Source organism: Malus domestica, chromosome 03, assembly GCF_042453785.1.
Source record: "Malus domestica chromosome 03, GDT2T_hap1".
In the NCBI taxonomy this organism is placed as follows: domain Eukaryota; kingdom Viridiplantae; phylum Streptophyta; class Magnoliopsida; order Rosales; family Rosaceae; genus Malus; species Malus domestica.
The window spans coordinates 33,177,809-33,190,417 of NC_091663.1; the positions used below are offsets into that span (position 1 = coordinate 33,177,809).

The window sequence follows — 12,609 nt, forward strand, 5'->3', positions numbered from 1 at the left end:
TAAAAATAATATAATATAATATACAATCGATAATGGAGAGCATCAAAGGTCCAAAAGTTAAAAAAATAACTTAATTAGTAAAAAAAAAACCTCATCTACAATCGATAGTTGGGTTATAATTCTGTGAAGTTCACTAGATCATTATTTGGCCAAAGGGCCATCAAACTGGTCAAATGTAACCCCCTCTTAGCCATTTTTTGCGACTCAGCGCCTGAGTTGCAATAATTAATTCAAATTCAACAACTATATTTGAAAAAAGTTTAACTATAGTTTAGTTAAATTACGAATAAATTTAAAGTATAAATTTAAAACTAATAAATGATTAAGAGAGCTATGTTTAACTTATTCAGTTGAAAATGGTATATGTGTATGATATACTATCCATTCAAAATTATTTTTTTGTAAAACTCTCGTTCAAAATTATGTTTAGCATTTTGACTAGAAGATGGCATAGGGTCCCCGACGGTTCGACCAAAAACATAATTGAAAAAAAAAATGCTCTAACAAATTCTTCGGTGAGGCCTGTTACAGTTCCGCCACATACAAGTCTAAACGGAGCTTTGGCCGGACAACCGTCACACCGTTCACAGATACAGAGAGAGAGAGAGAGAGAGAAATGGCGAGGAGGAGACTGTTGCTGCTGTTAAAACCGTTCGACGTTTACCCAGTCGCCCAATCAGACTGTCTATCTCGCATCACCAACCCTCAGGTACTACTATGCTGCTTGTGATCCTTTCTGATTCATTGTCCGCTAGAACATGATCCTTCTCGTGGACCCTCATATTCGAACTGCTTGCCATGCTTGTTTTACTGTGTCGCTTGCAATTTTCAGCTTTAGCGTTCAAGCTGTTTGTTAAAATGCCTATGTTAATAAATTTGGTTCGAAATGCCAAGAAACTTGGAAACAGAATTGAGATTTTATTATTAAGCGAAGCCAATGAACTCAACAAGTCTGAAATTCGAGTGAAAAAGTGGGATTACAAGTGATAAAGGTAAAAAAAGATTTCTACTTTTTACCAATTTTCAAGACATTGTAGTGTTAACCATATTTGTGTTGTTTTTGTCTATTTATGTAGAATCATGTATGAGTGTATCATGCTTGAAGATGCCTATGGTTGGTTCGTGTGCTTAGGGCTTGCAGAAAAACTCCACTATTTCTTTGTCCAGGATTCTTTTTTATAATGGTAATACTAGTTTCTCGGCCCGTACTTTGTATGATCATGGCTTTTACAAGCTGAATTGATGTTTGAGAAAACTGTTGGATCAAATACAATTCGCTATAGATTTGTGTGAACTGTGATTTCACGGTAAAACCCGGTAAATAAGAAAATGCCATACCCAAAAATGAGAGAGGAGTTTATGAAATTTAAGGTTTAGAATTGTTTCACCATTAACTTTTAGCATTGTAATTGTACAGATGTGTTAGTCAAGGACACGATATCTCTTCACTAGCAATGTCTTTGTTTGTGGGAATATAAACTTTTTTATTTCTTTCTTCATTTTTCCTGTAAATGGAGCCTCGATTGAGGAGCAGAGAGCCACGAGCTTTGCTCTTCTAATTGTGCTCCGGACATTTATTGCCTTGCTGTTTCAGAAGGATGGCTTGGTTCCATTCCATCTTTTTGTGAATTTTCCAAAGGCGCACAAGTAAATCTGTGAATTTTCCAAGGGCGTACAAGTAACTCGTTTCTTCTTTATTCATCATGTTATGATTTTCCCAAAGCACCCTTGTAATTCATTTTCTTTTGGAGAAATTGCAGATACTACATTACTTGGAGAACAGGCAAAAGGTGCACAAGGATGCAATAAACTTTTGTCAGAATATTTTGCGCCAGAAGCCTGTTGAGTGGAAACCTACAGTACGTAGCAATCTATCAGAGCCTATCCGTGATGTGGACCTTGTTGTTACAGTTGGGGGTGATGGCACTCTATTACAAGGTAGCCATTTCATTGATGACTCGGTTCCAGTTCTAGGAGTGAATTCTGACCCCACACAACCTGAGGAGGTTAGTCCCTTTATTTGGCTAAGCCATAGAGATTCATTCTTTATATTAGCGTATTAGTCCACTAAGTTTCACTTAACCATGGCTTGTAATCAGTTCATCCTTCTTTTCTTTTTGCCTGGTTTTGACTTGGTTAGGTGGAGAAGCTCAGGAATGAGTTTGATGCTAATAGAAGCAGAGGCTATCTTTGCAGTGCAACAGTCAACAACTTTGAACATGCAAGACTGACCATGAGTTTGACTTCATGATGATCGGCGACTAGTGACTAGTTTCACTCTAGGGTGTCTGTAAGATCAGTCAGTACAGGAAGGAGAGAAAACATCTAACATTAACAAAAGACGTTGACATTCATCTTTAATGTAAGTTTTATGCCGTGCTCAACCTTTTAGTTGTAAGGAAATATTTGATTAAAGTGGTCCTGTTTTAAAGTAGAGTACTCAATGAAATCTATTTGCCTGCCAGAAATACGTTTCATTAAGTGTGGTTGATTGGTTGTAAGCAAGCCCACTCACTTAGAAGAGGCTTAGTTAAGTAACTTTTGTATTTTCAACTTCTAGTGAAGTAGTTCTGCATAACCTAAATGTGATGTTATTATACATTTTGGAGATATGAGGTGAAGGATTTGTAGAAAAATCAGTGATTTCCAGTGCAGCGTAGCAATTCTTTTGAAGTATCATAAATTTTGAAGATTTGCTTTTCTTTTCTTAGGTGCTGGACAACATCCTCGAGAGTAGCTAATCCGTCCAAATTGACGAGGATATCAATACATGTTAACTCAGAAGTGCTTCCAACTTATGCTCTTAATGATATTTTAACTTCACATCCATGTCCGGCAGCACTTTCGCGATTGTCATTCAAGTAAGGTTCCTCCATGGTCTCATAGTTGTATGCTCAACTTATTTCTATTGTTAACATGTATCTATCTTTATTTTTTAATTCCACAACTTCCCTCCCCGCCTACAAGCAGAATTAAAAAGGATGACCAGCCATGTTCCCTGCTGGTGCATTCTCGATCAAGTGGTCCCAGAGTTTCAGCAGCTGCTGGATCAACTGCTGCAATGCTCTCAGCAGGCGGATTTCCGATGCCCATCTTATCTCAGGATCTCCATTATATGGTAAGAGAGCCCATTTCGCCAGGCAATGCCTCGAGCTTAATGCACGGATTAATCAAATCTCATCAGTCCATGGAAGCGACGTGGTTGTCTAAAGAGGGGGTCATATACATTGACGGCTCTCATGTTTGCTATTCTATACAAGATGGCGATGCCATAGAGATATCTTCCAATGCCCCAATTTTGAAGGTTTTCTTACCTCACCATTTACAGAACATTAGTGAAGAAACATGAGGAGGGATGTCGAGATAGAAATAAATTTTTTTGTAGATACGAGCTGTGCATATCGCCGGAACTTATGTAAACATGTGTTCAGGTTGTAGGGTTTTGATTCTTTGATTTCCCGTAGAAATCTGCTAAGAAAAAGGTCTATGATTGCCGATCTTTCGTATATCTGCACCCACCAATTAATGACAATTCTATGTTCGTTGTAATCACGGAAAAGCAGAAAACGAAATAAAAAACCATTGAATCATATGGCACCTTCAAAGTAATGCTAGGAAGATTAAATATGTAGACTAATTTTGCAAACTAAATGATGTGTCACCAATAAAAATGAGCAAGTTTATCAACGTTTAAGTAAAAATCCAATCAACTTCCATGTCATTTTTAGTTTATAAAATTTAGTCCACAGATTTAGTCTTCCTAGCATTACTTGGCACCTTCGCTATCCTTGCATCACACGACACATTTTACTTGAAATGATATTGGAAATATTTGGAATCCTGACACCCTCTGCGTTTACTAGCACGCGAGTAACTTTCTCCATTCCAAGTAAATAAACATGTCACGCGTTACTAGTTATATCTACTTAAGTGAAGCAGAGTGAGGGGGGGTGGGGGGAGGGTTAGGGGCGAATCAGCTTCCGGGGTGTAACGACCATGCCTATAACCATGTCATCGGAAGCTGCTTCACCAAAAACGAAAATATTTACAGTAAATGATGTCACAATTGATGCATTTTTCTGTTACAGCATATGATTGGTTTTTAATAAGGTCTGCAAGAATTTTCTCATTTTCTCAGAGAAAAAAAGAAACGAAAATTACAGTCGCTGTAAACATAGCCAGCATGACTTTCAGCGAACAGCGAGCACTCAACTTCGAGCCTAGAACCTGAAAAACCAGGTCATGAAAATTCAGAGAATGAATAGCTATGTAAACTTGGCAGAATGTTTGTTACAACTTACGTGAACATTTGGGGACGGCGGGAGAACTGAGGCCTCTTTATTGGGGAGATTATCATGTTCCTAAGAGTCGTTGAGGGGTTGCTCGTTCCGTTTCCAAACATAGTGTGACCACCAGCCCTTCTGTTCCCAGCATCAACTGGAATAGCAGCTTGTTTTGCTGGTGATTCAAGCGTGATGTCAAAAGGTCCCCCAGAGTTTGAACTATTCTGTCTCGCCGGCCATATATCCTCCTTCGGCCCTGGAGTTTCAGGAGTGAGAACCGGCCAATCTGCTAGAAATAAATCAACTGGTTTTGGAAATATTTGAGCCAAAATTAAAAAAATGAAGTTATCATGTTTAGATCAGTCACGTTATAGAATCAAACGTCCAGAATTTAGGAGGGTTATTAAAGTTAACATGGATTTTATTTACTGCTCTAAAATTTATTTCTGGTATTTCATAGAAACTATCGCTGTGTAGAGTCAATTAGCTGATGCATACAGTATTTCTGCAACTTTAAAGGAAAAGAGTTACCTTTTCTAACAGCTTCTCTGTTATCCATCATAATGTTAGCTTGGTTTGAGAAAATATCAGGTTCGTTTCTTGAAAAGAAATTGGTCGAAGGTTGGATGGCAGATCGTTTAACTGACTCGTACTCACTCCTCAATTGATCGTACATTTCATCTAATTTTCTCTTCTGTCTGGTACATGAATAGAGAAAATCATTATACGAGGGCCCCAATCACGGGACTATATGCCTCAGGAATTAGTATCAGTAGGTATGGAAACAAGACCTGGATTTCTCTGAAAACTTTTCCTGCAGCTCCTGCTTATCCTTGGACAAGCTCTCAATTTCTTGTTCCATCATTTGGCACCTCTTTGCCATTTTCTGGTATGTGGCATGCAGCTGTTCCATTTTCTCACCAAACTTCTCTTGCATTGCTTCCAATTTCTGCCGATACTGAGCTTGTATTCTGTTCATCTTGAACTGCATTTCCAATTCCCTTTGGCCAATGTAGAACATGACACTTTTGTGTGCACTCTTCATTACTAGGAATACTGTCAAGGGAAAGATGTCCTTTCCATTGTCCCTTTACAAAACATTGAATACAATACGATAAAAACCTAATCAAGTTCCGTTATTCCCTCATAAGAAATCCACCAATCACCGTATCAGATTATTCAATTGCAGAAAAAAATAGAAAAGGATACATATCTGTGGAGACACTCCAATCATGGCCATCTGAAACAGAATATGTTGCGAGCATTATCAAAAGGATACAGAAGCTACAAACACAAAAGGAAAAGTAATATAAGGTATGAAGGCAATCTGGGTCTAGTCGGTGATTGCTTGCTTACACTTATCCATTCATCATTTGGATTGATATCAAAAGCCTTCATATGACTGCGAAGAGGAAAGCATAAATGAGATGGGCAAAATGAAAATAAGACAACTGCTATATGTACGTAGGAAATAAGTTTGCCAGAGTGTTTCCATTCCAAACGCTAAGTTTTATTGGTGGCAGGAACTGTCATATTATAGCTTGAATTTTCGGTTCTATCACGAATTGTTCAAACTAGTTGCTGCATGAAAAATGATTCTGCAGCAACCATTGATACCAGCAACAGACTAAATTTCATTTTCGGCAGTTATTCAATACTGATACAGTGCATATAATTACACTCTCATATTACTTATTAAAAAAGAAAGGATGACACCCTCTCATTTATGTTCATGTATGCTCAATGCACCTGCACACTTAATTGAAAGGCTTGAAGAATACAGATTCCCAGAAAATGCTAACATTCTAAGATCAATACAGTTTCTTACCTCTTAGAGAGCACTTGATCACAAACTGGACACGCTCCGTCACTGCCAAGGATCTTGCCCGCATCCTCTGTGCCTTTTCACACTGTTAAGGAAATTCATATTTTCATATATACCAACAACCCTATTTCCACAAGAAAGTTAAATTTATACAAATGTCGAGGAAAAATTTTCCTCTCCACAGGATACACAAAAGGTGGCCACATGTGGTAGAAACAGCTCGCCCTTCCAGTTCTCGCCAACACGCATTGCATCTCATTTCAACCTTCAAAGACAATCTCTAATGCACTGGCATATCTGGGGCACATAAAACATGGTAATCAACAACGCTTATCTTGACTGGTTTACATGCTTTCTGTTACGGGTTTCAATTCAAATGAGAAACCAGGAAGGATAAAATCATGCTGTGACTTGGAAATACTCACAAAATACCATCCTGCAAATGAGAAACCAGGAAGGATAAAATCATGCTGTGACTTGGAAATACTCACAAAATACCATCCTGCAAGTGATTTGACATGAAAGCAACTTAGTAAAAATAAGATACGGGTCTATTCATAATTGACATAAAGGCCGCATGATGGTTTCAAAATTCAGAGATAGTTTTTACAACTCACAACTGGGAATTCAAAATCAATTTAGCGTAAGACAATCTTTCCAACAAAGCAGCAACAAGTTTTGAAATCTTAACTAGATAACTTTGAAGATCAAAAAAGTAAGAGGAACTTTTCTTTTCCAGTACCTCTCATATTTTGATTATTATACACAAGTCTGATGAATTTCTGTCAAGTAATTTATAGTTTAACAATGGACAAAATTGGTTCTAAACTCAGATGACACAACTTATCAGAATTCGAGCAAAGAAAATTTTACCTGTAACTTGTTCCAACTAAGCATCTATTTAACAAATTACATGATCAGTTCTTTCCACAACTATGACTTCCATATTTATTCTCGTGCACTATATACTATCCTGTCTAAGTGTCTAGGATAAAAAGAGCTTACGGATATCTTCTATCCCTCGTCTTGTGCACTTGAAAACACCCTTGGTTTCTACGTTGCTCTAGTTAGGGTATTGTGCTCCTACACTCAAATCACTTAGTGATATCATTTTAAATAATAATCTGTCCAACTGACATATTTTCACATAAATTACACCTTTTCATTCATCGAAACGGCAAAGGAAATAACTTTATGTTCACTGACAATATGATTTCGATTTCTTCCTCAATAAATAACCAACGTAAATTCCTTTGATTTTTAACATTTTCTCAGCAACCAAACAGTGAAAAGAGAGTTGTTAAACTTTTACTTCCACAGAGAATCATACCTGAACGTTGACCAAAATTCTGCTCCAAAGCTTTGATTCCGTTGACTTCAGAACAAAACCTTCAGCTATCAAACTACAGACCGTCCGCTTGTGATCTTCCGCTCGTCCAACTCGGCCGTCTATCCGACTCGTACGAAATCTTCCTGAAACGCCAAAAAGTAAAATGAAATCGAAAATTACAGATGATAGATCGGCGATGCAATCCGAAATACGAAGTTGTAATACTTTACAGAGATTTACCGCAAAAGTTGAAAGTTTCTTTGTTCTTTTTTGCCTCTTCCAATCGGAAAGATGAAGTTACAGCTATTCGAAGAGGACGCGGGAGAGAAGTGTAGAGAAACCCTAGCGGTTTGGGAACGGATTTGGCGGGAAATGTTCTTGCTGCTGGGAAGACTGGTGCGCGTACGGCTTCTTCTGATTCGAATTAGAAATGGCGGGTACAATGTGCTTCACTGAGCTTTCTTTGTGAAAACGAGACGCTCCTTGAATTTAATTCCAAAAAAAAAAAAGCCCATCGAGATATGAGATTCGGGTCGGGTTAATATGAACGTGAAACAATGGGCTGACTCGAGCCCAAACTCTCAACACTGTCTTAACCCAGCACCGAACTTTAATTCCTTGTTCGGCAGACCCAACCGAATACTTCCCCCATTGAACTAAATTCCTGCCAATACGATGGATCATGATCTTGTTCTAGCCTCTACCCGCATCATCGGACTAACTGTGTTGAATGATCACGATTTGATTCCGTTCCATCACTCATTAATCAGTTTGCTTCTTCAAATTTCGATAAAAACTAAAGAGTTGTTTGGTATTTCGTTTTTAATTTTTAATTTTTATAGTAAAACATAAGAACATTTCATGTTTAAGACGTGTCAATATGATATTTAGATATAGTCAGATTTCAAAAGTATTAAATCTCAGCCTCATTTTTTTACCTTCATTTCAAGTAAGTGAACATTTCCAAATAAGTTCAAAATTTCAAGTCAACCTTTTTCAATGCACCATGACTTATAAGTCTTAAACAACCCATATACAAGGAGTTCAACAAATGTCCTAAAACCCTTGGAAGAAGGCAACAAGTCACCTTATTATGCCTAGGAGAATGTCTTATATAAAATATGCGTGTTGTCATGTAGGGTTCATGTTCATTAATGAAAAGCATATTTAAGTTTCTTTTCATATAATACTGCATTATTAGACAAAATAACACATAACAATATATATATTTCATGTAAGTTTTCCATCAGACGTCTAAGTAATGGAAAGAAGATCGAACTATGACTCTACTGTATCCAGCTTGATTGCTTTCACCGCCTGTCCAGGATTTGAACACTATGATTTAATGGCGTGACACCTAGAGAGCTAATTATTTATTTAAATTGATAGTTCCATTACATTATATGATTGTACAAATGACACATGAGATTAAATTATTTACAACCACACAAGTTGAAACTAGATGATATTTAAGGCAGATTTAATAAGCCTTTATAGCCTCAATAATCCTTCAACTAAGGGACACCTACCTTTAATTAGTTCCTACATCTCATCTCATAAAGTTCAAAAACTCAACAAGAGAGGTGTACCATCCCTTACCAAACAATGCCGGTCCTTCAATGAGCCCTCTCATTAATTTTGGTACCCCCCATATGTTGCCAACTTGCTCCGGCCGGTGTCCATTCTAAACTAGGCCGTTGGGGTTCCCACTCTTTCTAAGTTGCCCTCCCAATATAGACACTGAAATTTTTTTCGTTTTCGTGTTAGCATTTATTATACAACTTCGCTAATACTACTTGTTTTTTTTTTCTTAAAACAATTAGATCATTTTTATTAAACTCATTCAAATAAAAATAAAATTTAAATGTATAGGATGAGCCGATTGCTAATTCTACGTTTAAACTCAATAGACAAAAGATAAGAGCCAATCAAAACCCGACCCGAATGAAGTTGTCAATTTTTGTTTGTCGGAACGCAATGTCAGTTGAGCTCTCTGGATCCGCAAAGATATTTGTAAACGAGTAATGCTATTCATTTTTTACAACATTCTCATATCACTTTAGGTGGTATTTGATGTGGATATCTACATCATTTGAATTAATCATATTTTTAAATTTAGTTCATTATTTAATAAAATAATAATTAAGAAAAACTTGTTAATTAAACGATGATTATGGTATACGAAGAGTTTTTCTTCTTCATTTCCTTGGGTTTTGTAAATTTTTTAAATAATGTGACTCTCCACATTACTCTTTGTATTAGCATTACTCTTTGTAAACAGAAATATCGTCCAATTTACAGTTGCAAAGCAACGGCGGCCTCCTAAGCCACGACACTTGTTAAAACGCTCCACGTGTCACCTTGAAATTGCTCGTTGTCCTCATAAAATGTCACTCATTTTTAACTCTCACTCCTCATCCTTCAACTGCAGAGAGAGAATCACCAACAAACTCACAAAAGCAGAGATTTTGGAAGGGTTTAGAGAGAGAGATGAAGATACAGTGCAACGTCTGCGAGGCAGCGGAGGCGAACGTCCTCTGCTGCGCCGATGAGGCGGCTCTCTGCTGGGCGTGCGACGAGAAGGTTCACAAAGCGAACAAGCTCGCGAGCAAGCACCAGAGGGTTCCTTTGTCCTCCTCCCACATGCCCAAATGCGATATCTGCCAGGTAAACTTCAATGATTTCAAATCCCACATCGAAAAAGTTGAGAAATTTTATCGTAAAAACATGAAATTCGAATTGGGGTTTGCTTGAATTTTTGAGATAATGTTTTGCAGGAGGCAGTTGGGTACTTTTTCTGCTTAGAAGATCGAGCTTTGCTCTGTAGAAAATGTGATGTTGCCGTTCACACGGCTAATAGCTTCGTGTCAGCTCACCGGAGGTTTTTGCTTACCGGAATCAAGGTTGGGCCTGAGCCGGCTCAGCCGGATTTCGGCGACGGTGATGGGGTTGGTGTTGGTGTTGGTGTTGGTGCTGATGCGTCTTCTTCTACTATGAAGTCACGTCCTGGGTCTGGTTCTGGCTCAGTGTCTAGATGTGAAACGCAGGACTCGTTGCCGGTGGAGTGCAAGGCGGCGCTGCCCGGAGTTGCCGGGGGGATGTCGTTTACTGGGGGTTCTGCAGCTGGGACTGTTCCACAGTGTTATATAGATGAGTTTCTTGGACTCTCTGATCTTGATCAGAGCTTTGGCTACATTGATAATGGATCTTCAAAGGTGTGCGCGCTCTTTGCACCCAATGCTAATCTTATAATTATTGATTTATTTAACCATCATTATCCTATTGCAATATTGCAAATTGCATTCTTTATTTTGATTGCACTTAACAATTGATTTTGGAGAAACCTTTCGTAATTGTGGTGCCAATTTTTCGGTTTCATGAAAATTCGAATGCGAAGTACTGGATATTGGGTCTCAAAACTCTTAATGGATAAGTATATAGAGATTCGGATGATTGCACTTTATTTTTGCAAATAGGAGATGTCCTATAAGCTTGTTCTCTAGGTCATCATAAAGTGCTTTTACCGCTGTTGTGTTACAAAGGTCCTGTGATTATGGAATAACTGGCTGAAGTTAGGCCGTCGACAAAACTCTTGAATTTTCTATGACTGATGAGTGATGGCCTGCTTCTCTAGGCTTTATGGTTATACAAGTGCATAATGTTGCTTCTTTCTTGTGATGTCAGGCTGACTGCGGTAAACTTGGGGAATATGGCTCACCAGTTTTAAGATCATCTGAGGAGGAACTGGACGATTATGAGTGCATAGGTGAGGTGCCGGAGGCCTCATGGATGGTGCCACAGATACCTTCCCCACCTACAGCATCAGGACTATACTGGCCAAAAAGTCTTCAGAATCCGTCTGATTCTTCTACAATGTTTGTTCCAGACATCTGCCACTCACAAATGGAAAACCCTTTTTGTTCCCAACATAATGGTACTGTCTCAAAACATTGTAGGCAGTTCTAGTCCCTGCTACAAAAATTACCGTATGCTGGGTTTGTTTGTTGTGCTTATAATATAGTATCTGTTGTACCGTTCTTTCTCCTCTAGGGTAGAATAAGTGTTTGCAAACATCAATCTGCGATAATACAAATATGTATGACTTGTATCTGGTTACTGCATATATATTCGATTTGATTTTTACCCATTTAGATTTATTAAGGTTCTCCTTTGTTGGATAGAAAAAAAGTCTTATTACCATGCTCAAGAAATTCAATGAAGTAAATCTCGTGTTTATGTAAGACTGTCATATATTCCATTACCTCGTGACATGTTAAAATACTCATTTTTTTTCAAATTTCTCTAAGCACTTTTTTCGTTTTGATGAAAATAGAGAGATTAGTTCTTCTTCAATGTCTAAGAAACGTTGAATCTATGTTTACTTCTTGATCCCTTGGTACTTCTATGCTATAAAAAATATCTCAGTCGGGCTGATGTGAGATCTTAACTTAGACAATCTAAACAACTGATGACCTGCCCATGACTCTTTGCCTCTCATGCCATGTGCATGGCTTCTCTCTTTCTCATGCAATTGCACAGAGGCTCACAAGGGCTGGACCCTAGCTTGTTCTTTCATTTGACATTGTTAAAACTGTGATGCATTATGATTTCAGTTTCTTATACAACTGGGATGCTAAGTTGCCGGTATCATGATTCATTTGAGATACCGTCACCCTATGGCGTAATTGTTGGCGGAATTTAAATGCGCAGCCTAGAATTTTCCTTTGACTGATATCAGATATGATCTACTAGAACGTTCTGTGCTTGTTCACTGTGCATGATATTCCTAGTCCCAGCCCCATGCCTACCACTACTTTATGAACTTCCATATTGTCAAATCATGCTTTCTGTTTTTGTTTTGTATTAGGGGTTAATTTGCCACGTGTCTTTTATTGTTAGGAATGTTTCAAATCAAATTGCATCTGGAATTTGAATTATGAACAACCTGTCGAAAATAGGACAAGAGTGCATCTGTTAAATGTTTGAATTTATACTTCAATGGTTGGCCTACAAGTACCAGCCAGAAAAAAAGAAATGCAATGGAGGAAATATCCCTTCATTAGGCTTCTTGTATTGTCTGTTTAACGGGGTAGACGCGGTTTAGGTAGTTTTCATTTTCATGTAGACCAGACCAAATCAACTATTCGCGGTTTGGTTCATTTAGGCTGACG

At 38.0% G+C, this 12,609-nt stretch overlaps 2 protein-coding genes and 1 pseudogene across 9 annotated transcripts; 2 read left to right on the forward strand and 1 right to left on the reverse strand.

Moving 5' to 3' along the window:
• The first annotated feature begins 437 nt into the window (after positions 1-437).
• Positions 438-3,590, forward strand: LOC103411687 (NADH kinase-like; annotated as a pseudogene).
• A 454-nt stretch (positions 3,591-4,044) lies between these two features.
• LOC103411694 (E3 ubiquitin-protein ligase CCNB1IP1 homolog) lies at positions 4,045-7,903 on the reverse strand. Of its 8 annotated transcripts, none has more exons than XM_070819357.1 (11): positions 7,679-7,903; positions 7,439-7,581; positions 6,534-6,610; positions 6,298-6,405; positions 6,112-6,184; positions 5,640-5,685; positions 5,493-5,523; positions 5,075-5,330; positions 4,815-4,981; positions 4,302-4,539; positions 4,045-4,227 (listed from the first exon to the last, which is right to left on the reverse strand). In XM_070819357.1, the coding sequence occupies exons 4-11, from the start codon at positions 6,365-6,367 to the stop codon at positions 4,221-4,223; spliced, it is 888 nt and encodes a 295-aa protein (XP_070675458.1). In that variant the 5' UTR covers positions 6,368-6,405; positions 6,534-6,610; positions 7,439-7,581; positions 7,679-7,903; the 3' UTR covers positions 4,045-4,220. The 8 variants fall into 8 exon arrangements, with proteins under 8 accessions (XP_070675458.1, XP_070675453.1, XP_070675452.1 ...); XM_070819352.1 differs by having other exon boundaries at positions 4,302-4,572; XM_070819351.1 differs by lacking the exon at positions 6,534-6,610 and having other exon boundaries at positions 4,302-4,572.
• Positions 7,904-9,813: 1,910 nt separating this feature from the next.
• On the forward strand, positions 9,814-11,585 carry LOC103411688 (B-box zinc finger protein 22-like). Its single transcript, XM_008350323.4, has 3 exons — positions 9,814-10,105; positions 10,216-10,653; positions 11,123-11,585. Exons 1-3 carry the CDS (start codon positions 9,929-9,931, stop codon positions 11,402-11,404), a joined length of 897 nt encoding a protein of 298 aa, XP_008348545.3. The 5' UTR covers positions 9,814-9,928; the 3' UTR covers positions 11,405-11,585.
• Positions 11,586-12,609: the final 1,024 nt, after the last annotated feature.

Coding starts and splice junctions, on each gene's coding strand:
- LOC103411694 (XM_070819351.1), bottom strand. CDS start 6,367: ATGAGATGCAATGCGTGTTGGCGAGAACTGGAAGGGCGAGCTGTTTCT. Junction 5,686..6,111: donor GATCAAGTGCTCTCTAAGAG/GTAAGAAACTGT, acceptor TCCTCTTCGCAG/TCATATGAAGGCTTTTGATA. Junction 4,982..5,074: donor AAGTTTTCAGAGAAATCCAG/GTCTTGTTTCCA, acceptor TTCATGTACCAG/ACAGAAGAGAAAATTAGATG.
- LOC103411688 (XM_008350323.4), top strand. CDS start 9,929: ATGAAGATACAGTGCAACGTCTGCGAGGCAGCGGAGGCGAACGTCCTC. Junction 10,106..10,215: donor CCAAATGCGATATCTGCCAG/GTAAACTTCAAT, acceptor AATGTTTTGCAG/GAGGCAGTTGGGTACTTTTT. Junction 10,654..11,122: donor TTGATAATGGATCTTCAAAG/GTGTGCGCGCTC, acceptor TTGTGATGTCAG/GCTGACTGCGGTAAACTTGG.